Source organism: Somniosus microcephalus, chromosome 22 (genome assembly GCF_052327205.1).
Source record: "Somniosus microcephalus isolate GS21.2 chromosome 22, FLI_Smic_1.0, whole genome shotgun sequence".
Taxonomy (NCBI): Eukaryota; Metazoa; Chordata; class Chondrichthyes; order Squaliformes; family Somniosidae; genus Somniosus; species Somniosus microcephalus.
Genome location: NC_141008.1, coordinates 58,318,165 through 58,342,318, shown reverse-complemented (window position 1 = coordinate 58,342,318; position 24,154 = coordinate 58,318,165). Strand labels below are relative to the sequence as shown.

At 46.5% G+C, this 24,154-nt stretch overlaps 1 protein-coding gene across 3 annotated transcripts in view; it reads right to left on the bottom strand.

The window, feature by feature from the left end:
- Positions 1–24,154, bottom strand: part of sgsm2 (small G protein signaling modulator 2) — a 290,127-nt gene that overhangs the window by 24,747 nt on the left and 241,226 nt on the right. For 2 of the 3 annotated variants that reach the window (XM_085964840.1, XM_085964842.1), the window contains 6 exons: positions 23,135–23,267; positions 19,217–19,351; positions 5,407–5,560; positions 2,740–2,804; positions 2,235–2,380; positions 951–1,079 (listed from right to left, as the gene is read on the bottom strand). In XM_085964840.1, the coding sequence (XP_085820966.1) occupies positions 951–1,079; positions 2,235–2,380; positions 2,740–2,804; positions 5,407–5,560; positions 19,217–19,351; positions 23,135–23,267 (762 nt within the window). The remainder of the gene's footprint in view (positions 1–950; positions 1,080–2,234; positions 2,381–2,739; positions 2,805–5,406; positions 5,561–19,216; positions 19,352–23,134; positions 23,268–24,154) is intronic. The other variant, XM_085964841.1, reaches the window with a different exon arrangement.

Sequence of the window (24,154 nt, the reverse complement as noted above, 5' to 3'; positions counted from 1 at the left end):
TTTTTGAGCTCTAAGGGAATCAAAGGATATGGGGATCGTGTGGAAAAGTGGAGTTGATGTAGAAGTTCAGCCATGATCTTATTGAATGGCGGAGCAGGATCGAGGGGCCGTATGGCCGACTCCTGCTCCTATTTCTCATATTCTTATGTAACTACAGACTGGTGTTAACCGTAGATGCACAGTTCTGCCACCATCACAATAAAAATGGCCCAACCTCCAGAGATCAGAGGTTCTATCAGGTCGCCAGTTGAAACTACAAGCACAGAGCTAGGTTCCCTGCCTTCTGGCAAAAGGGATTATGGGTCTCCAACCTTGACTAGGAGCTGCAGCATGGGGTAAAACAAATATTGCAGAGTGGTTCACTGTGGTCTGGGGTCTACCATGCAGCACTCTCCAGGGACCACGCGTCATGACCTGCAAGTGCCGCAAACCCTGAAACTTTTAGCTACTGCTCTCTGTGTAGGCAAAGTAACTATTTCAGGAAACAGATTAACGTTGCCTGATCAGCCATTTGTGCTCCTCACTCGGGCAAGTGATTTGTTATCACTGAGATCCTTGCATTTCCACTGCCTCCAGGAATTTTATGCTGAATTATGATACTTGGGCAGCAGATAGCAGTGCAAATTCACAGGAAATATCAACAGGACATCAACAAAGCAGCAACTCATCAGGTGAGGAATTCTAATGCTGGCCATGGAGCTCTTGTCCACTTTAGCCACCCACTGTCACCAAACATTCCTACTGCAGGTACATCATAGGTTAGACACAGTGCAAAGTTCCTTTTATACAGTCTCCACGATGTGTCTTAATTCCCAACTATGAGAAGAGTGCCCCCCCCCCTACAATGGGACATTGTAATTTCTCAGATCTGCCATTTTTTTGACCCATTTCAAGGCCAGTTGGCCCATATTGGGAGTAAAAGAGAACTCATGAAGGAGTCAGCCACATACCTGGTCCATGTCCTGTTTGCTCATGCCAAACTTGTAGTGTCCCAGGAGGAAGGGCCAGACATCTTTCCGTATCTCGTGCTGGACTCCTCCGTAGTAAACCAGTCTGAGCAGCTCTAACTTCTTGTAATTCTAAAAATCAAAAAAGGAATCAAACTGTGGCGATTCTATTTAAGTTATTAATGCTTAAAAAGTACCCGCAGTAGAATATTGGTGGAACTATACATGTCTAGTTTTCAAGTCAATTTTCAGATAAAGTCAGAAGGCTAAGTCACATTCTTTAAAGTGCCTTTTCTTTCTCTTCCTTTAGGTTACCCTGTGTTATGCACCATTCCTTAGGCATGTGATCAGGTGATCTTCTCAGCTTTCAAATTGCTATAATACTTGGGTTAACCAAGGCTAACTGCAACTAGGCTGGTTCTCTTGCAGGAACCATGTCTGAGTATGAAGAGCAATGTAAGCTCCTCCAGGGCTTAGTGGTCAATACACCATATGGTCTACAGATATAATGACTAGAAGGTCCCAGGTTAGATCTCCAAGTTGGGTGGTCTCAGGCAGGGGAGCAGTTAAGGTGCTACAATTGGCCTCAGTGTTCCTGAACTGGGGAAGAGAATAAACAATCAGGGTTCCTTACTCCTGATCCCAATCCAGTAACTCCTGCTGTAAAGTGGATGTATGTGGACATCAGGTGCGAACAGTATCAGGCTCTTCTGCAATGCCCCTTTCTCCATGGTTCAACAGCCTGCTGATATAAACCATCGAGGCCCACATATGAAGAATGGCCAATTGGTCAACATACCAAGCAGTAGGTGCTCAGCCGAGAGTCAATGTCTTCAGGAGAAGAGCGAAGACAATTGGGGAGAAAAAAAACTTTTCAAAAAATGAAACGCTTCTGTTCACACTTGCTGTTGTTCCAATCGTACGTAGAGTGCTGGTGATGGACCCTGAAGCATATCCCGCACCCCCTAATGGCCGACTGAACTGCAACATTGATGACAGCCTGGGAATCGGCTTCTCACCCACTTTTGTGGCTACGAGCACCCTAGTTTTGGGGGATACACAGGCACTAAGTGCCAGCAGGTTATTCAATCAACTCAGTTTGATCCTGCCATGCACATATATCAGTAGGGGCCACTGATTACTGATCAGGAGCAGGAATCCTAGTTGATTTTTTCTCTCCTCAGCCTAATGTCATGACCTCATTGCTTCCCTGGGTGAGATCTTCACTTTGTGGAAGGGCTCGATACACTCAACGCCAATGGCAACCGTCCCCGAGTTCTGTCCTACCTTCCGGTCTTTCTCATACTTATTCCAGACTTCAGCAGTCAGTCCACCCGAGGCTTCACATGGCTTGTCAGGTGGGACGATGGTGTGATTCACAAGAGCTGATAGATGTGTGCGGACCGTAGAGAGGTGGCGGCAGTACGCTAGCCCTGTGTGCAGAAACACAAAGTCTTTCAGAACAACTTTTAAATTCTTCGGAGCAAATGTAGATGCTCAGCACGAATAGCAGAAAAAACACAATTACATCGACTGGATGCCAAAGGGCTTCAACTAAAGCAAGTGATCGGAAGCAGTAGGGGATACAGGGATAGATTCATAAACCACTCAGGCTTCAATTGCAGCTTTTAATATTTGACCAATCATGTGATGACATTAACGAATGGCACACGATCATCTGTACGTACCAGATTCATCACAAAAATGTGGATTTGAAATAATTTCTAAATATCTTTCCCTGCCCTCCACAGAATCCATCACCCAGTCCCTGATATTTCTACAGTGTACTTACATCCATAAAATGCCCTTGAAACAATTTGCCTCTTCATATTCACACATAGCATCTTCAATGGAGTCCTATGACAGAAAGAAAAAGACTTGCATTTCTATAGCGCCTTTCACGACCACCAGACGTCTCAAAGTGCTTTACAGCCAATGAAGTATTTTTGAAGTGTAGTCACTGTTGTAATGTGGGAAACACGGCAGCCAATTTGCGCACAACAAGGTCCCACAAACAGCAATATGATAATGACCAGATAATCTGTTTTTCTTATGTTGATTGAGAGATAAATATTGGCCCAGGACACCGGGGATAACTCCCCTGCTCTTCTTCGAAATAGTGCCATGGGATCTTTTACATCGACCTGAGAGAGCAGACGGGGCCTCAGTTTAATATCTCATCCGAAAGACAGCACCTCCGACAGCTCAGCACTCCCTCAGCACTGCACTGGAGTGTCAGCCTAGCTTTATGTACTCAAGTCCCTGGAGTGGGACTTGAACCCACGGCCTTCTGACTCAGAGGCGAGGGTGCTGCCCACTGAGCCACAGCTGACACACACACAGAAAAACCAAAGAGAATTTCAAGAGCATCTACTCCCGTGGGATAATGTTCCTGTTTAGCTGCAACACGTCACGGTCTATGAATGTTTATTCTCCACATTCCAGGCACAAATTCTTTAGAAGAATTTTCCACCATACACCATGTGAATTTCTGTTGCCATGCGCTATATAGTCCCGTTCTCTCCTCACCTCCACTCCCAATATGGGCCATCTTTATTGGTTCAGGAGGGGAGGGAGCAGCACCCAGAAAAAAATAGTGCACTGTTAACTAGTAGGGCCCGCATGTGACCAGTACTTGACTATGTTGACAAAAGAACCTTGATAGTCAGATTCAACTTGAATTAGATTAAAATCACAATGTTAGTTTGTCATACCCTCATCTAAGGCAGTCAATCAAACAAACTTGTGTGTGAAACTCTAAAGCTGAATAAATGCAATCTCACCTTGTGACATGGAAAGGTTCAATGCTAAGAAAGAGATAGTCAAATTGTGATCCTGACCCCTGGGCACAACGGAATAGGAGAAGCCAATGACGATGGCACAAGAATCACTTTCTGATAAACCTCAGAGTTAATGACTGATATTAATTCACTTCCTTTACATTCATATCTGGGATCAATAGCCCTTCCCACCCAGTTTCCCCCAATATTGATAATCACTTTTTTTAAATTAAAAAAAAGTTAATACTGACTGACATGAATCAGTCATTCATGAAAGAAAGACTTAGGAAATAATACTGAGCGGTCTACGGGTGGCGCTGTCCAGGGAGAGTATAAATACTCGGGCACGGGCCCAGCATGCGCAGGACATTCTTAACAGGAACTAGTGAAGGACACAACTAGACCTCCATGTTGTAAAACAGTTGATTAAAGCTTTGTTTAACGCTTAGACCAAGTGCCTAGTAGTTTTCTTATGTCACTGACTGTGCCCCCTGTGCTGGAGCCAACTTAATCACCTGTGTCATCAGGGAGTCTAGTCAATATATTTATTTAATTGCTGATCTGTGTTGAGTGAGCTGATCTCAGAACAGCAATAAATGGTGCTACAATTTGCCTCAGCATCACTGGGGTAGGAAGAGGAAAACAAGCCAGGGCTGTTGATTAGTCAACAACTCCATTATCCTCAGATCATGCGACTACCAGGATGGTAGGTGGCGATCTAGATAGACCTTGGTCTTTTTTCGTACAGCAAATCTTATGTTTTTGCTCTCAATCACTATCCAGTGACTCTTGCTGAAAAGTGCATGTATATGAATGTTGAGTGAGCAATGGGTAGGGCTCCTCACTGTCGAATCGTCTGCTGACTGTCACCAACCAGTGTCAGGTGTGAAGCATGGACATGCGGCAGAGGTACCAAAGGCCTACTAATACCCTCGACCTGTCTCCCAATAGGAGTCAGAGCCTTCAGGAAAGAAGGGAGCAGCACTGGAATTATATCTCTCTCCCCCTTCCATTTCCTGAGCTCTCATCTCGATGTACCTGTTTTCAGGTGGGAGAATTGCAGGCCTCAGTACTTAGCCTGCAAAAGCCAATTCTAAAACTTCCACTGTCCCCTCCTAGAGATGAGATGCTCAAAGCAACCAGGGGTTAGGGAGTGGTCTTCATGTGTTGGCCTATAAGAGCTCAGGAACTCATCACCGATATGGATGGCAGATTCTACGATGAGGGAGCCCGAGAACTCAGAACAACAGATCAGGACGCTACCAGTTAACATACGTTACATTCAGTTGGATGTGAAGAGCACTATTCAAGGAGCAGCATGGAATTCCCCCAGTGGCCTGGCCAACATTCTCCCATCAACCAATAACACAGAAACAAAATCTTGTTTGGCAGACCTTGACCTGTATGAATTGGCTGCCGCATTTACCGACATAATGACAGTGACTGGTCTTCAAAAAGTAATTCATTGGTTGTAAAGTCCCTATGGATGTCCTGAGGACTGATATACTTGCTTATAAATACAAACTATTTCTTCCTTATGTGCTACTAAGTTAACCAGTCAACTACTATTGGAGTTAAAGGTAATTGCTTTTTTTTTTATTTTTGCAAAACCTGCACATGTAACTGATTCTTTTTTCACTCCGGTACGCTCTGATGAAATGTTGTCTTGTTCCCTTTACCTGTCATTTCCACAGCTACAGCAGTTAGAAATGTCATAGGGAGACCCATTGGTGGAGCAGGACAAACAGGAGGAGCCTTGGCTACACAGATCTCCCAGCTGCCAAGGAAACTGAGTCGAGCTGTATCCATGCATTTCCAACAACTCACTGGGATCTGGAAAAAAAAAAGGAAATTTGGCGTGCAATTTAGAGATATTTTCCCCCTGAAAATAATGCACCGTATTACTGGTTCTTTTGGATTAGGTGTTTCTGTGCTATTTTTAGGTGAAAGGTTAAGAGTTTCCAAAAATGTTTATTACTTCAAAGTTGTACTTTATTTTTTAAAAATCTAACGGGGATAAAATTCCATAATTTAACCAAGTAGCATTAATATTCAGCTGTATGATCTATCCAGTCTTTGATGGCTTTCATTTTAAATAAAAGCATCTTTCAATTTAAAAAAAAATCTAAAATATAAACGTTTTGCCTCTAGAATACTATTTTTGGAGAGTAAGGCAGGAATCAGGTTACAGTGAAAGGTGTGTCAGAGAGGGTATTTATGTGGTTTTGTTTTGTCAGACAGCCTTAAGCAATGGGTGTTGTACTAGAGTTTGCAATATAGCAGACAGTGTTACAGTGAAGGGCTACTCTAATTAGATTTTACTTTCTACACCCCACATGGTCATCTGGCCGTCAAATCGCTCTCTTCCCTGCGTCCTGCGTCAGACGAGGAGGGAGGTGGTTCAGCCGACTGATGTTCCAGTCACAATCACTACCTTAATCAGCTGGTGAGCTGCGGGGTTAATGCGGTGTAAGAGAATGGCGAGGGCCGGTTTTTAAGCCCAGCGGGAATTGAACCTCCAAGGTGCTCCGTGTGGAGACCTTTTGGTGGGCCAACAAGGAAATGGAAGGCAAGAGTGTCAAGACAACCTGGGGATACGTCTGGACCAGAAAGGGCCCGGGTTCATTTCCTGGTGTGTCAATTAGTTGATCTTCACCAGGACAGCAACTTTAGTGCTAAGCTCGATCTCAAGTGTCCCTGGACTGGATTGGAGGAGGCAGCAAAAATCAGTCAGCGCTTCTTCTGCCCCTGATCCCAATCCAGTGACCACTGCCATCTACCAACTGTATTGGGACATTTTGGATCTCGGCGGTGGTGCTTATGCTCCTCACCAGTTGTGCACCTCTGTTCATACTGAAGGTATTGTTCATGTCGGGTTATGGTATAATTGCATGGGTGGAAACACCTTTTTGGTATCTTGTCAAAGCCTGGACAGTGAAAGCTGGCAAGCTCTTCACACCTGGAAAACATCACAGCCAAATCAGATATATACATGCATTCACCAGCAGGGGTGACTCAATGGCGATCAGGAGTGGGAACACCTGCCTGATTCCGCCCCCCCCCCCCCCAACCCTATCCCACAAGCACTGAAGCCAATGTAGCTTAGCTATTGCCACCCCAGCTAAAATCAATTAAAATCACCACAGACCACTAGAAGTGGCTGCTGGAACTCATGTGACAGTGGACTCTGCCCAATAGCTAAGAAAGAGAGGACCTTCATCCCATCGTGTTTGGACTCTCGATCTGAACCCAGCGCCTCAACCAGTCCCCGAATAATAATTTTAAAAATTCTTCTGCTGCTTTTATGCTGGCGCTCGTTTAGTTCTGACTCTGAGAAATCTGCATTTTGTCAACCGTCTTCCCATGTCTGTGTTACTGAATTTGGCTCCTTTATAACAACAGAAAATGCTGGAAAAACTCAGCAGGCCAGGCAACATCCGTGGCGAGAGAAACAGAGTCAACGTTTCGGGCCGAAACCCTTCTTCAGAACTGAGAAAAAAGCAGGAAATGAAACAAATTAAAAGGCAAGTTTGGGGGCTGGGAAATGGGGGAGGGGATGAAAGAACAAAAGGGAAGGCCTGTGAGAAGTAAAGAGACATTAAGAGATATTCAAGGCGAGACGAGATGGTAATAGGACAGGTAAAGAGACAAAGGATGGCTCTAGATGAAGTGTGAAATGCGCTGGCAGAGTGAGAGACAGCTGCCATGTGGGAGAGAGAGAGAAAAAAGGAAAAGGCACAAACCAAAAGTGTGGATAAAAAATATATAAAAATATAATAGGGGCCGAGGTTATGATCTGAAATTGTTGAACTCGATATTGGATCGTTTATCCTGGCGGCAGAATCGCAGACCCAAGATTCTTGTGCATCAACAATTCTGCAGCCAAATTCTTTTTTTTTAGTGTAAACAGGAGGATTCAGCTCACGGACGCTGATCCGAACTAAACGTACAGGAACAGAAGAAACACAGAAAATGCTGGAAGACCCACAGCTGGTCAGGCATAGCGTCTGTGGCGAGGGGAAAGGTAGGGTCAAATCGACCCGAAACGTTAACCCCTTGCCTTCCTCTGTCCACAGATGCTGCCTGACCTGCTGAGTGTTTCCTGTGTTTCCCAGCCTCTGTGTTCCCATTACTTTGCTTTTTTCTAGCACAGAAGTGGCTTTATCTGAGTCATCCTTTGTTGCCTCTGCTGCAATTTAAATATTGTATGCTGCGTCCTATTGGAATGACGAAACCTTACTGTGAGTCTGTAGGCGTTCTGCTTGGTGTGATGGGGTCACAGAAGCCGCCACTGTTCCCCCACTTAAAGCAGTCAGATCAGCACTGAAGGGAGGCATTGTAAAATTTTGTTGAAAAGTACGCCAATGGTTTTAATGTCACAGACATATTTATGAATTAAATTTTCTTTAACAAAAATATCAAATGGGAGACAAATTAGTATCAGCTTTCCTTTGAAGAGAGACAGGGGTTGGGTGGGGTGGGGGGGGGAATGGGGCAATTGTAACCTAACCCATCCGTCGGTAAACTGACGGGATTGGGGTGCAAGGCCGGTTTTACACCCAGCCTGATTTTACTCTCCATTGGAAGGCGATATTGAGCAGGGTGCAAACCCGGCGTTCCGCCCGATCCCGGGAGTTTCCCGCCCAGCGGGTTAGGTTAGGTTAAAATTACCCTCGCAGCTTCAGTGGGTTCTACTTGAGAATTCCGAGAGGCTCATCCAAATCCCATCAGGTGGAAATGATTGTAAGACAAGGTGTAATCCCAGAGATTTGAAACCAATATTTTAACCATTATATTTAATGGGTGTGTTTGCATTTTTAAAAAAACTCTAAAGTAGCAAACGAGGTGCATCTCATGTTGGGCTCTTCACTGAAGTCTTGAAGATGAGAAATCTTCTTGACCAAAGTTAGATGTTGATGAATCTGGCAGTTTAATTAAATCTAAATGGAGGTCTACAAAGTGCCATCTGGCTCTCGTGTCTCCGTGAATTCAGTGCAGTGCCGGGGTTCAGATCCTCTCTTACGCAGCTTGCAGCACTTCTGAGGAATCCTTCCGTGTAAACGGGAATGAGCTGAGCTGCAAGATGTTGCATCAGTTGAGACTTCCCTACTTTGTTTCTTGTGTTCTCCTCTGTTCTAGCCCAGTTGCGAGGGCGACGAGACGTGTTCCCTTGCTTCTGGAGATCAGCAACTGAGAAAATTGTGATTGGGGGGGGTAAGCAATCTACATCTGAGCACTCCATAGCACACGGTACACTGGGACCCACCATGATGCCGGGACACATTTCGAAAGCCAAGGAGTGTGTGATTCCTACAGGCAGTGGCTTGTCATTCATGCAGGACTCCTCCCTCACTTTCCAGCCAATCCTGGTGTCCATTTTTTTTATTCGTTTATGGGATCTGGGCGTTGCTGGCAAGGCCAGCATTTATTGCCCATCCCTAGTTGCCCTCGAGAAGGTGGTGGTGAGACATCTTCTTGAACCACTGCAGTCCGTGTGGTGAAGGTACTCCCATAGTGCTGTTAGGGAGGGAGTTCCAGGATTTTGACCCAGCGACGATGAAGGATCGGCGATATACTTCTAAGTCAGGATGGTGTGTGGCTCGGAGGGGAACTTGGAGGTGGTGGTGTTCCCATACGCCTGCTGCCCTTGTCCTTCTAGGTGGAAGAGGTTGCGGGTTTGGGAGGTGCTGCTGAAGAAACCTTGGCAAGCTGCTGCAGTGCATCTTGTAGATGGTACACACTGCAGCCACGGTGCGCCGGGGGTGGAGGGAGTGAATGTTTAAGATGGTGGATGGGGTGCCAATCAAGCGGGCTGCTTTGTCCTGGATGGTGTCGAGCTTCTTGAGTGTTGTTGGAGCTGCACTCATCCAGGATTCACGTTGATTAGCTCCTTGCTGCATAGGATTTTCATATAGGGACATTTGACCGGAAGGGAGTTCAAACCAAGTGTTCCTCGGGTTGAAACCCCTAATACCCAGGACCAACCACCCCAGTTGATTCAGTAACTTTATCCAGTGAGTAGCTGAGCCACAACAGACCAGGAAGGTCCCAGGGTCAATTTGCAATTGCATTAGCCGATCTCAGGCAGCGCGCTACATTTATTCTCCACTCCACCCCTGATCACTACCCAGAAACCTCTGCTGGGAGTATGCTTGTGTGGGTGTCGAGCAAAAACAGGCTCAGGCTTGGCTGTGGTACCTCCAGTGCTTGAAGAGCCTGCCAACGCCCAGTGGCAAAGTTCACACATTTAGGAGGTACACCAACGGAGGAGGCGAGGAAACGCCAACACTTATTATTCTGTGGTCCGATGGTTAAGACGGTCAAAGAAAATAGATCAGATTGAAGTGTCAAATTCCAATGTGGATTAGAACTTGATATCCTGTAAACCGTTTAACTCCAGAGATTTGGGTGTGTGAAAATCTTTTCAGGTTACTGGCAGTTTAGATTTTAATCTTCGACTAAAATCTTATCTTATCTTATATCTTATATCTATCTATATCTATCTTATCTTATATAATATATTATCTATTATCTATCTATCTATCTATCTTCTATCTATTCTATTCTTATATATATATATAAAAAAAAGCAGTATGTCTGTCCGTCTGTCTGTCTCTGTCTGTATGTATGTCTGTCTGTCCGCTATACACTCAAACGTTATAGAGCGTACCTACACATATGTTATATCAAAAGAAAACTGATGATCAGGGGAGTGTCATAGGCGTATTTACTTTTTGGTCAGACAAAAATTGTTCGGACAGTATACAAAAAACATTCAAAAATCCGCTCATTAGCGGTTGACCAATCCTACCACTCATTAGCGTTGAGTGACGTGATGGTTGACCAATTGGGGGGCGTTTCATGGCGTTTGTGGGTGGGGCCTAATCCTTCAAACTGCTGAGCGGGAGCTGAGCTGAGGTGAGTGGCGGCCATTAAAGACCAGCCAGGCCTGAAGCGCTGGCGGCTGCCCTTCTTCACCCACAAAATCTCCCTCCGGCTCTCACCTTTTAGCGGGGGAGAGGCTGCTTTAAATTAGATCGTTCACTCAGTCACGTCTCTCTTCATCTCTTTTGTTTTTCTTCTCTCTGGCCGGCTGCGCGGGAAAACAGAGAACCACGCGGCCTGAGAGACAGCGAGCAGGGGAGCAGTGGCGAGGGCTCCGGCTCAGCGGATCGGGTGCTCATTAGGGGTCGGCCCGCAACACATCGACCGGAGGAGCGGCGGCTCTCTCTCTCCTTCCCCCCCCTCTCTCTCTCTCCTTCCCCCCCCCCTCTCTCTCTCTCTCTCCCTCCCGCTGACCTCACAAAATGGCGGCCGCCCTTCTTCACCCGCCGGGCTCTCGGACACGGGAGTCCGGAGCAAAAGGCCTTCGACTGCCGCCCAGCCAACCAGGCCCACCTGGTTAAACATGAGGAACCCCGGGCTCGCTTCTGAGCGATGGGCACCCGGCCTCCTGGTGTCGGACTGACTCCGTTCTGGTACCGAGGTGAGTCGGAGGGAGAGGGAGAGAGAGGGAGGGAGGGAGGGAGAGAGAGAGAGAGCGGGGAGGTGGGAGAGAGAGAGGGGCAGGGGGTGAGAGAGAGAGAGGAGAGAGAGAGCGGCAGGTAGAGAGAGAGGGTGAGGGAGGGAGAGAGAGAGGGTGAGGGAGGGAGAGAGAGGGGCAGGGAGAGAGGGGCAGGAGAGGCAGGGAGAGAGAGGGGGGAGAGGGGGGGGAGAGAGAGAGCGGCAGGGAGAGAGAGGGGGAGGGAGAGACACAGGGTGAGGGAGGGAAAGTGTGAAGGGGTGGGAGAGGGAGGGAGAGCTCGCCCTTCTTCCTTCCTTCGGGCCGCCGCAATTCAAACTTCCCGCCGACCTCACAAAATGGCGGCCACCCTTCTTCACCCGATGGGCTCTGAGTCCAGCCCCTTTCCCGGTGTGTCTTCCTCTCTTCTCTGTCTCTTTCCCTCACTCTCTCCTTCTCTCTCTCTCCTCTCTCTCTCTCTCTCTCCTTCCCCCTCGCTCTCTCACTCTCCTTCCCTCTCTCTCTCTCTCCTTCCCTCTCTCTCTCTCTTTCTCTCTCCTTCCCTCTCTCTCTCTCTCTCTCTCCTTCCCTCTCTCTCTCTCCTTCCCTCTCTCTCTCTCTCCTTCCCTCTCGCTCTCTCTCTCCTTCCCTCTCGCTCTCTCTCTCCTTCCCTCTCGCTCTCTCTCTCCTTCCCTCTCGCTCTCTCTCTCTGTCTCTCTCTGTCCTTCTCTCTCTCTCTCTCCTTCCCTCCCTCTCTCCTTCCCTCTCTCCCTCTCTCCTTCCCTCTCTCTCTCTCTCCTTCCCTCTCTCTCTCCTTCACTCTCTCTCTCTCTCCTTCCCTCTCTCTCTCTCCTTCCCTCTCTCTCTCTCTCTCTCTCCTTCCCTCTCTCTCTCTCTCTCTCTCTCCTTCCCTCTCTCTCTCTCTCTCTCTCTCTCCTTCCCTCTCTCTCTCTCTCTCTCTCCTTCCCTCTCTCTCTCCTTCCTCTCTCTCTCTCTTTCCCTCTCTCTCTCTCTCTCTCCTTCCCTCTCTCTCTCTCTCTCCTTCCCTCTCTCCTTCCCTCTCTCTCTCTCTCCTTCCCTCTCTCTCTCTCCTTCCCTCTCTCCTTCCCTCTCTCTCTCTCCTTCCCTCTCTCTCTCTCCTTCCCTCTCTCTCTCTCTCTCCTTCCCCCTCTCTCTCTCTCTCTCCTTCCCTCTCTCTCCCTTCCCCTCTCTCTCTCTCTCTCTTTCCCTCTCTTTCTCTCGCCTTCCCTCTCTCTCTCTCTCTCCCCTCTCTCTCAATTCAATTCAATTCAAATGCTTTATTGGCATGAAAGTTTACAGGGAACCATATTGCCAAAGCTTACATAACAAAAAGTGCAGTTTTCCAACATTCTGTAGGTGTCAAACAATTTTGACCTTCGTTGGGTACATACAATATTACTTTAAACAATATTAATTTAAACAGTCGTTGTACATCATTGGGTACATTCAGTATTAATTTTAAACAGTCCTCAGGTTGTGACATGTTGTTACATATTTGGCACCAAGGTATGGTCTGTCTCCTTCTCCCAGGACTAATCTTAATTTTGACAGGTCATCCAATTCCTTGAAATCTGGGGCTGTTTGGCTGAGCTTGTCAAATAATATGTTTCTTGATGTGTTGAATTTTTCGCATTTTAGGAGGAAATGCATCTCTGTCTCAACCTCGCCGGCCAGACATTGATCACATATTCTATTCTCTCTAGGCTGCCAGGATTTCTTGTATCTTCCTTTTTCAATTGCTAGTTGGTGGTCGCTTAGTCTGTACCTGGTGAGGGTCTGTCTCTGTTTTGTGTCTCTGATGGTCGAGAGATAGTCTGCCAGTTTATATTCTCTTTTTAGGGCCCGGTAACATTCTAATCTGCTTTGGCTTTTGGTTATTTTGTTCCAATGTTCCAGGTAGGTTTCTTTGCATTGTTTAATGATTTGGTTCACTCGGATTGGTGTTTGGACGGCAGTGTTGGTCTGGGACTGGTCAGGGTCCGGCTGAGTAGGAGTACTTAGTTTCAGTAGCAGCTGACTCAGGGGACTCTTTTCTGGGTTTAGCTCTTGGGTCTGGAAGGCTTTAAAATGAAGGGTGTCTGGGGAGCTAGATTTGAGGTGATTTAGGAAGTTTAGTGCTCGTTTTTGGATGTTTATTATCAGAGGGTATCTGCCTAGTTCGGCTCTGCATGCATTTGTTGGTGTTTTCCTTTGGGTGCGAAGGATGCTTCGGCAAAATTCTGCATGTAGGGCTTCTATTGTGTGTTTTTCCCATTTAGTGTAGCTATGGTGATTGAGCGGGCCCCATACTTCACTACCGCACAGCGCAATGGGCAGGATTATGCTGTCAAATATTTTGAGCCAGATTTTGATTGGGATTTGGATGTTGTAGAATTTTCTTTTTATTGCATATAGGGCTCTTCGGGCTTTTTCTTTTAGTGCATTCACTGCTATGCTGAAGCTCCCTGATGCTGTAATGGTTAGACCAAGGTAAGTGTAGCTCATAGTGTGTCCTATGATGGTATCACTGAGAGTAAACTGGTATTTGTTTTCCTGACACCTGGGCCTTTTTTGAAAAATCATGATGTTGGTTTTCTTTAGATTTACTGTTAGGGCCCAATTTTGGCAGTGTTTGTCGAGTAAGTCTAGTTGTTGCTGTAATCCCTGTTCTGTGGGAGACAGCAGAACCAGGTCGTCCGCATAGAACAGGGATTTCACTTCTCCATCCATCCGTCTCTCTCTCTCTCTCCTTCCCTCTCTCTCTGTCTCCTTCCCTCTCTCTCTCCTTCCCTCTCTCTCTGTCTCTCTCCTTCCCTCTCTCTCTCTCCTTCCCTCTCTCTCTCTCCTTCCCTCTCTCTCTCCCTCCTTCCCTCTCTCTCCTTCCCTCTCTCTCTCTCTCTCTCCTTCCCTCTCTCTCTCTCTCCTTTCCTCTCTGTCTCTCTCCTTTCCTCTCTGTCTCTCTCTCTCTCTCCTTCCCTCTCTCTCTCTCTCCTTCCCTCTCTCTCTCTCCCCTTCCCCCTCTCTCTCCCTTTCCCTCTCTCTCTCTCTCTCTCTTTCCCTCTCTCTCTCTCTCCATCCCACACAGACAGACAGACAAACTCATTTATATGCCCTCAAAAAACCCTCGGCACCACCGGGCACTCCAGCTAGTATATATATAATAAAGCAGTTGGCGTGTCTGTCCGTCTGTCTGTATGTCTGTCAGTATATGTCTGTATGTCTGTCTGTATGTCTGTCTGTCCGCTATACACTCAAAAGTTATAGAGCGTATCTACACATATGTTACATCAAAAGAAAGCTGATGATCAGGGGAGTGTCATAGGCATATTTACTTTTTGGTCAGACAAAAATTGTTCAGACAGTATACAAAAAACGTTCAAAAATCCGCTCATTAGCGGTTGACCAATCCTACCGCTCATTAACGTTGAGTGACGTGATGGTTGACCAATCCTACAGTTCAGTGACCTGATGGTTGACCAATCGGTGCGTCACGGGCGGGACCTAATCCTGCAGCCTCCCCAAACGTAGCCGCCATTTTTTCCCCTGCTTTTCCTCAACATCGAGCGGGGCAGCTGCGTCGGCCCGCTGGAGCGGGAGGTGAGTTGGGGTCACTCGGGCCGGGCTCACAACTGCTCGGCCCGAGACACAGAGCGGGGGAGCGGCAGCAGGCAGCCGTCAACCGCACAGCCCGAGACACAGAGCGGGGGAGCGGCAGCAGGCAGCCGTCAACCGCGCAGCCTGAGACACAGAGCGGGGGAGCGGCAGCGGCCGGCCGTCAACCGCGTGGCCCTCTAAACTGCCCTGGCAACGCCGGGCCCCCCCAGCTAGTAATAAATAAAACGGTTCACGCAGATGTTTCAGCTGCAAGAGGGAGATTCCACATTGTTAGGTTATTATTGGATAGAACGGCAAATGGAAAATCTTCCTGCTTAGAAACATGGCTGGCCTACCCAAAATGTTGAGGATGTAATGTAGAACTTAAGTTTCAAGAATGCACAAGAATACCCAAAATGAGGAGAGGTGCATTTTGATAGCAAAGTAATAAACAGCTACAGTAATTAGAGGTGCAATATAGGGATCACTACCATAACTGCACTATAAAACTATACAAGCAGATCCTTGGTTTGTGTTGAGTTAGTTGATCTTAGTTCGAGTGGCAAAAAGAGGTGCTACAAATTGGCATCAGTGCCTCTGGGCTAACTCGGAAAGGGGATGGTTGTGAGGTGGGGGGGGAGGGTGGAATTGGCCAGGATTCCCACTCCTGATTACTGTCCAGTCACCTCTGCTGGAAATACGTTGTGTATGGATGTTGGGTGAGGAATCTGGCTCAACTGATGACCTCCATCAGTGAAGAGCTTGTCGCCATCAACTGTCTTGGGTCACACATGCCGAGTGGCCACTAGGACCATAGGTCACAGCCTGCGGGCTTGGAAACGTTTCCCCGGCACGAGTCAGCAAGTGGTGGGGTGGGGTGGTGCGGGGGGAAGGCAAAAAATAAATAAAATTGCTTTTTGTAAATCAGATGACTGGTATTTAACAATCTTGACACTTGGAGACCATGGAAATAAGACAGAAACGCCTAAATTGCAGAGATTCTCAGGACTCGCCGCACGGAGATAAACTGCATACCTTAGAATTACAAATGAAATTCTATTCTTTTCTTTTTTTAAATTGCATGATCTAAATGGGACTGGAGGTTGTCCAGAGCTTAAGAGCCTGTACTAATCACATTTCCGCAGGCATTTTACAGATGCAATTATTTATGATGCTGAAACCAAAAAGAAAAGGTTTAAAAAAAGTTATAGCAATGATGCATTTCTGCTGCCTTTTTAAAGCATAAAGCTTTTAACTTGTTGTACATAAAACATGCGCTAGTGACACTAATTCAAAGCAGCTAGATCCATCATCGACAGGAAGTAAAATGGGAGACTTTCATTATCATTCTGGGGGTACCTTTCCCTTATCTGTCACATAATATCGAATTTTCTGGTAATCAGCTCCAATATGGTTAAACTTTTATCGACAACATAACATCCATGGATTATCCAGTGAGAATTTCATCACGCTTCGACAATATTGAGCGTAGTTGGCCAAAAAAAACCACATACAGACCAGAATTTGAATTAAAACCTTCCCATGACATTTACAGTGCATATTATTAAAAATAAACATCTTGGAGTGATTACAAGGGGATATTCTAATCTCAGGAGTTCAGAGGGCAGTTATAACATGCAAGAGCATCAATCATGCTCACTAGGATGCCCTCTGAACCCTCTTATGAGATGACAGCCTTGGGACACTCCCACTAGCTGCTATTTTTTTCTCTCTCCGTACATCAAAGGAGGCGAGCACACAACTGTAAAATTCCACATGCAGCCAGGCAACTCAAATCTAGCAGCAAAGGATAAGTGAAACATAAATGAAAGGTTGAGACGGGTACAATGGAAGGGAAGGGGTGAATGCAATGTTCAGCTGTCATTCACATAATGACACTTAAGGCAACTAAAAGAATCTCAGGCCCTGGCACCAACACAAAAGCAGGCAGACAGGGAGCTTTGAAAATATATATATATATAAAAAAAATCATAATAACTAAAAGAAAAATGCTCTTCACCTTAATTCTTCAGGAAGCAGTTGGACGGCGTATCATTTACTGCAGCTTCTTATTGGTTGAGTTACAAAAAAAAATTCAGTGTGTATGGCACAGAATTTAAAAAAAATTTTTAATTTTTTTTTGTGGAAAGTGTGATAAGAACCTGGTGAAATCTGAACCTCACAGAACCTAAAGAAAAAATAAAAACCCGATGAAAGGTTGAGAAACCAAAAAAAAAGAATAAATCACTCGCTGAAGAATTACAGTGAACAGCATCTTGCTTATTCTGGGGAGTTCCTTTCTTCTGGCCACATGCACAGTTCAAGCATGTTGCAAAAAATTAAAAGCAACGGCGAGCAAATGGGAAACAACAGTGTTGTCATTACCTTCAAACCATCAGCAGTGTGCCTAGAATGTAGTGATCTTTCTTTAGAAGGTTTGCAGTCCTGAGCACACCAGCACTTGTCAATGAGCTGCCCCCGTCCCCCCCCACCCCAAACTATTTAATTGGTACATTGACAAAGTGAAGTCACACTCTGCGCTGGTGGTAACAGCCGGATTAACGTGTTCGTGTAAAATTCACCTGTCCGCTATTTGAAAGAGGATGTCAAGTCAGATGGGTTCACGCATTTGTTACAAATCTCGGACGTTACTCGAGAAGAATTCAACCCAATGCTTTGTATGCAAATGGTGCTTGCTGAAGTCAATGTGGAGTTTGTAATGGGGGAGGCAGGGGAACACAGGAATATTAATAACAATTACATTCACATGCACTGTTCAGAAATATAATGGCTTAGAATATCCCAACAGTCTATTTACATTGGAAAGTAGATGCAGTGTTACTGAGCGCCCATAGGTGGCACTGGTGGGTGGCACTGAATAATGCAAAAAGTTTTAAGTTGCTGACTGTGGAATATAGTTATTCTGATCTGCTTCTGGCTTTAGATTTAGCTTTTCCGGGGAGGGGGGGGGGGTTAAGATTAAAGTGTAATGCTTCAGTTAACTTAATGTGAAAATGAATTTGTTTTTTCCCTCGACAATTTTCTCCTCTCTTAAAGATATTGAGCACGAAAATCTAGGCTGACAGTCCAGTGTAGTGCTGTCGGATGAGACGTTAAACAGAGGCCCCGTCTGCCCTCTCAGGTGGACGTAAAAGATTGAAGAAGAGCAGGGGGAGTTATCCCCAGTGTCCTGGCCAATATTTATCCCTCAATCAACATCACTAAAACAGATTCTCTGGTTATTATCACATTGCTGTTTGTGGGAGCTTGCTGTGTGCAAACTGGCTGCTGCGTTTCCTACATTACAACAGTGACTACACCTCAAAAAGCACTTCATTGGCTGTAAAGCGCTTTGGCATGTCCGGTGGTCGTGAAAGGCGCTATAGAAAGGCAAGTCTTTCTTTTTTCTTTTAACCATGTCAGCCACCCTCTGGCCCCCTCACCCAGTGGCAGCTGTATGTGTGTGTGCCTAAACATCAAGTGTGACTTCAAGGGATACTGCAGTCTAGCCTGGTGCTCTCCTCACCTCTTTGGCCAAGCTTTTGGTCACCTGTCCTAATATCTCCTTATGTGGCTCGGTGTCAAATTTTGTCTGAGTAAGCCCCACAACCCCCCAAGATATCTGCGCTCCTCTAATTCTGCCCTCTTGAGCATCCCTGATTATAATCGCTCAACCATTGGGCCCTAAGCTCTGGAATTCCCTCCCTAAACCTCTCCGCCTCGCTACCTCTCCTCCTTTAAGACGCTCCTTAAAACTAACCTCTTTGGCCAAGTTTTTGGTCACCTGCCCTAATTTCTCCTGATGTGGATCGGTGTCAAATTTTTTTGTCTTATAATAATCCTGTGAAGCGCCTTGGGACGCTTTACTACGTTCAAGGTGCTATATAAATGCAAGTTGTTGTTGTTGTGAAGCGCCTTGGGACGTTTTACTACATTAAAGGCACTATAGAAATGCAAGTCGTGGTCATTGTTGTCTACACATGCACACTTCTAGCAAGGGTCGCGGGACAGCAATTAGGAGCAGCAGCCCTGGCCGATTGTCCCAGCGAGAGGCCAATTGCAGCAACCCTACTGCTGCTCAGCTGACTCGGTTCAGGTCGGAGCTCGAGCCTGGGGTCTCCTTGGTCTGTATGCCTCTACCGGTCGCTTGCCAAACTTGCTGAGTCACTGGTGGAGCCCAAGGGTTATTAATCTACAGGGAAGTGAAAATGAACTTTTAAAAAAAAGAGAAAAAAAAAATCAGCGTACTAAAGGTCCAAATGAATTCCCATATTTTTAACATCGGTATGGTGAAGTAATGCCAACACTGTTGAACCTTGAGATGAGACTCTGTACGGTGCACTGCATATCTTGCGTATCACTTCAAGTGTGATTAGGCCAAACTGCATAAAAACCTTTCATCATTTTAGGAGCTGTGAGGTTCCGTGAGCAGATCATAGAAATCATTTCATGTAGCCTATCCTCATCTTCCTCATCATCCTCGACAGAGACCGATCGGCTGGCGGCTAAGTGGTGGTAGTTAATAGTTACTGCTCAAAGAAAAGATTGAAAGGGCTGATGAGGAGCATGCCTTCACTGCACAGTTCACTTACACACTGCCCCCTGACAGCGACATTAAGGGCAACTATTAACCGGCCGAAAATTGTGCTGCACCTTCTACGATGACCAGCATCATTTCTGCATTAATCTTGTTTAATTAGTAGATTCTTGTACCGTAAAATAATGCATCGCAGTTAGAAAATGCATCTCTATCCGTTTTCAACCGAAGATATTCAGAAGGAGTTGATCTCAATACTCAGCACACTCACAAGTATAAACACATTCACAAATCTTCTTCATTGTCTTTCATCACTCCTCCGCAAAAAGGTACGTTAAAGAGGGAGTTGCACCCCATTAATACTACCTTTAATAATCACATATCAGTCCTTAACCTGTGTCAAAGGAGCTGGTCTCAACCATGGCAGCAACTGGGGCATTACAATTGGCCTCAATGTCTGGTATTAAGTAAGGTCAAATAGTCCAGGATTCCCATTCCCTGATTACCGCATGGCAACCCTTACTGGAAGCGAGCATCAGTGGACAGTATCAGGCTTGGCTGTGATGCTCTCCACTGTTGGAAGGGCTGCCAGCACTCACTGTCGAGACTCACATCACAAGGCGGAATCAAGCGGACTGCAGCCAGGTGGCCCAATCTTGGTGCAATGTCGGGGGAAAAAAAATCAACGATCTGACCAGAGCTGCTAAGGTCAGACTCCTACTTATATCTCTCTTACTCTCTGCTTGGCCCTACATCACCTGTAGCCCCAGCGCTCTCAAACCTTCCTTCCCCCACTTCCCATCTCTCTGCTCCAATCACAGCGGCAACGCTTCACTGAACCGCCTTCTGCTCCTGCTTGCACACTCTGCAGCTGCTACTGCCCTTCAATTACTCCCCTCACCACCGCCCCCTCCTCCCCCAAACACCTCGGGCATCTTTCACGCATCATCCACACTATTCTACCTTAATGGACATCTTGGCAACCCTTAAGCGAGCCACACCCTCCCTTTCTTCTTGCAGGACCAGCTGGCACACAATAAGAGGGAGCAGACGCACACAGAAGAAGGGCCACCATCATTTCAAGGGCTGTGTCTATTGGAAGTGGCCGCCATTGATGTAGTGGGCAGAGGATTGGCCAGAAGCATCGCAACTGGCGAGACTGGAGGATACGCTCCGCAGGGCGTTTGTCCATCTTAGCCTGCTTTTCTCGTCTCACTGAACTCTCCCCCTCGCACACTCTGCATGGCAACCTGCCGCTGCTTTGAGCTGCCACTCATCTGTTTCTGCGAACTCTTGCTAACCCTGTCACTCACTTCTCTTTCCAGGTCCACCATGCGAGTGGCAGTGGCACCATGGGCGAGGCACCCACGGTCCTCTCTCGGGTGTTTCCAACCAGCCCCTCGCAACCAGTGCACTCTGGTGCCAGACAGCCAGCCCATGGACTGATGAATGAACCCATTTGCCTTGGCGAAGAGAGAATCTGTGACTTGCTTGATGCAGGAATAGACTGCAAATTGACTAATGTTGCTTATGTGCTTACAGCACCTGTTGCAGCCTGGAGTGACCCTGAGGCATAGAACTTCAGAGTCACTTGAGTGTGAGACCCAGTGCTGGGCTGTGACTGGTGCTGGAACAGGTGACGTGCCTCGGTAACAGCCTCCCTGGTGAAGCAGAGCCACTGGAAACACTGCTTCTCCCTTAACTGGAGGCCTGTACTCTCTGGAGTTTAGAAGAATGAGAGGTGATCTCATTGAAACATAAGAGATTCTGAGGGAGATTGACAGGGTAGATGCTGAGAGGTTGTTTCCCCCTGGCTGGAGAGTCTAGAATTGGGGGCACAGTCTCAGGATAAGGGGTCGGCCATTTCATACTGAGATGAGGTGGAATTTCTTCACTCAGAGGGTTGTGAACCTTTGGAATTCTCTGCCCCAAATGATGCTGAATCGTTGAGTATATTCAAGGCTGAGATAGTTGATTTTTGGACTCTAAGGGAATCAAGGGATAGGGGGATCGGGCGGGAATGTGCAGTTGAGGTCGAAGATCAGCCACGATCTTATTGAATGGCGGAGCAGGCTCGAGGGGCCGTGTGGCCGACTCCTGCTCCTAATTCTTATGTTCTTAAGATGTTGTGGTCCTGTAAACTCACATGGTGCCAGGCCTGCTGTACCCTCCCCTCCTTTGCCCTCTTCTCCTATCTGCTGGTGATCTCTGCATTCTGACTTGCTGCTGGCGCTCCAGCTACGGTGGCGGACAGAGCAGCTCGCCCACGTCGCCACGGGAAGCTTGAGCAGAAGCCCCTGGGGCAGAGATTGTTCTCCCGCTACCCCACCCCCCCCAAAACAAAAATAGCTTACAACAATTTTTGTCGTCAAGGGATCAAGGGATATGGGGAGAAAGCAGGGACAAGGTACTGAGTTTGGATGATCAGCCATGATCGCAGTGAATGGCGGAGCAGGCTCGAGGGGCTGAATGGCCTACTCCTGCTCCTATCTTCTATGTTTTTATGTCAACTACAGCAGTCATCGCAGCCAGAAATGGGCATAAAAGCCCTCTCATCAGTCTAAAAGGAACTAACCAGGCACCTTGTCTAATTGCAGCTCGGGATCCCTTTTTTTGAATAATGCTGGTAGAATGTCCCTCCCGACTGTTCCTGCCTGGGATTTGTGGGTGGCATTTGGAATGAGCGGAACCAGTGGTTGGGAAGTTGAATCTGGCAGAAGGGTCCTTCAACAGATGCGAACCCCTCATTTACATCCATTTATTTAAGCGCCCGTCGGTTTTGTGCAGGTGCGCTGAACGCCTAAAACACGCCTGAGTCAATATGGCATGGGGCACACTTCTGGTGGGCACCGGGTGGGTGAGAGATCACCAGGCGAAATTCAGAGGCACTCTCGCCCATTTTACCAACGCAAAACAGGTGGCCATGAGTTGAACTTCTAACCAACACTAAACACAGGAGTTCAGGATGGATTTCTACCTTTCAGAATTTGAGACTTATGCTCTCAAAATTATTTGTGTGTGTGTGGGGGCGGGGAGGGAATTATACCCACGCAGGATATATTACTTTCAATCACACTACATTCACCTCTATATTCTGGATGTAAAGTGACTGAACTCATTTTAGCAGGAGAGCCGGTATGTTTACAGTCTTATCAATCCACGCCCTGGGTGCTGGCTGCAACTCCTAATCTTCCTCTTGTCCCTCACAGACAGACAGACACACACAGACATTACAGTTTCCGCTGTTCAAAAATCTGAACATAAAATTAGTTAAATTAAGACAGATTTAATTCCGCTTACAACCGGTAGCTTTGACTGAATCCCCCAAAATATATGTCAGAATGTAAAATCTATAAAAGAAATCCCCCACTTCTGTTGCAAAGGAGATTTGCGACCAGCTGGTGAAGCCAGTGCGCTGCACATGGCCTGCGACATAGAAAATCTCAGTGGGATTGTAGGGCGATTGGCGATTTAATGCTGCCTGGTGCATGGACTCAATTGACGCAGCTCCTGGGAGATTTCACTCGGTTCTCATCCTCATTCAAATTGAATATGATCTTGACAGCAGGCGGTAATATAAGACAGGGAGGTACTACGCTCCTTCCAGTCCAACGATTCCGGATAGGGTAACAATGAAAAGGCAAACAAACATGTACCAAAACCAAAACACACTTGCACCTCAATCAACAAAAGAATGTCAAGAAAAGCGCAATGATATTAAACTTCAGCTAGGAATCAGCAGGTAAGCAATAATTCACCAAAAAAATAAACTCACCGTAGTCATTCTTCTGCCCGGGATATATTATTCTAAATACATAATCAGTAGCGACTTCTTCCTCCATCTGGTCTTCTTGGTCCATAGATTTGGCCCTGCTGTTTCTTTTCCGTAGTTTCGGGAAGACTTTGCCCTGGATGTTTGGGAAATAACAGCAGTTGCGTTGCTAGTTATCAACTCAACCTAGGCATTTCATCACTCACGAATCACTTGGTAAAGAACTCAAGTCCGGCTTAATGTACGATACGACTTACAATTAAGAGGAGCCTGAGAGCAGATTGCTCTCTGCGCAGGCAATGAGCTCCTGAACCCTTTCTCCTAGACAGGCCCATTCAACTCCTCCAAACCTGTGGGGGAGGGGGGAAGATTTCCTCTGTGTTGTGCACTGCGGCTGTGCACAGGCTTGCCGATCAATAACTATCCAAAGTCATAAATAAAGAACCAGTTTATGACTTTGCTACCCAAGGAGGAAGTCTGCCCTCCTGCCCCAGCCCTCAAAGTGATACAATGTGCATTTTGCCTTACACCGACCGAGCTCTCTAATGCTTACATCTTGTTCCTGAAGACTTTTGCCTGAGGATTCTTGGGAATCAAATAATGGCCCATATTTTCCGATGCCTGCGGGTGTGTGCGAGCTGTTGACGCGCCTGCCCTGGAGAAGGGCCTCTGCGGGTGGAGAATTCCGCTTTCTGCAGAACCTCCGCCCGCTGAATACCCTTAGAAATCTTACGTCTGCTTTTACCAGCATAAGAGTTTAAAAAAGTAAAACAATTAATATTTTCCCCACTCATTTATAACTTAAAAATACTTTTTAAAAAAGGTAAGTTTATTTTTAGCCCCGTAAAAAAAACTTTAATTATTTTTTTCAAAAAATTTAATTTTTGTTTAATGTAATTTTAACTCATTTTAAAAACGTGATGGTTTTTTAAAAATGTATTTAATGTTTTAGTGTCTTTTTGGAGTGATCTCCATTCATACGTTTGACAGGTCTACCTAGGAAGGGGGGGATTCCCTTCTTTC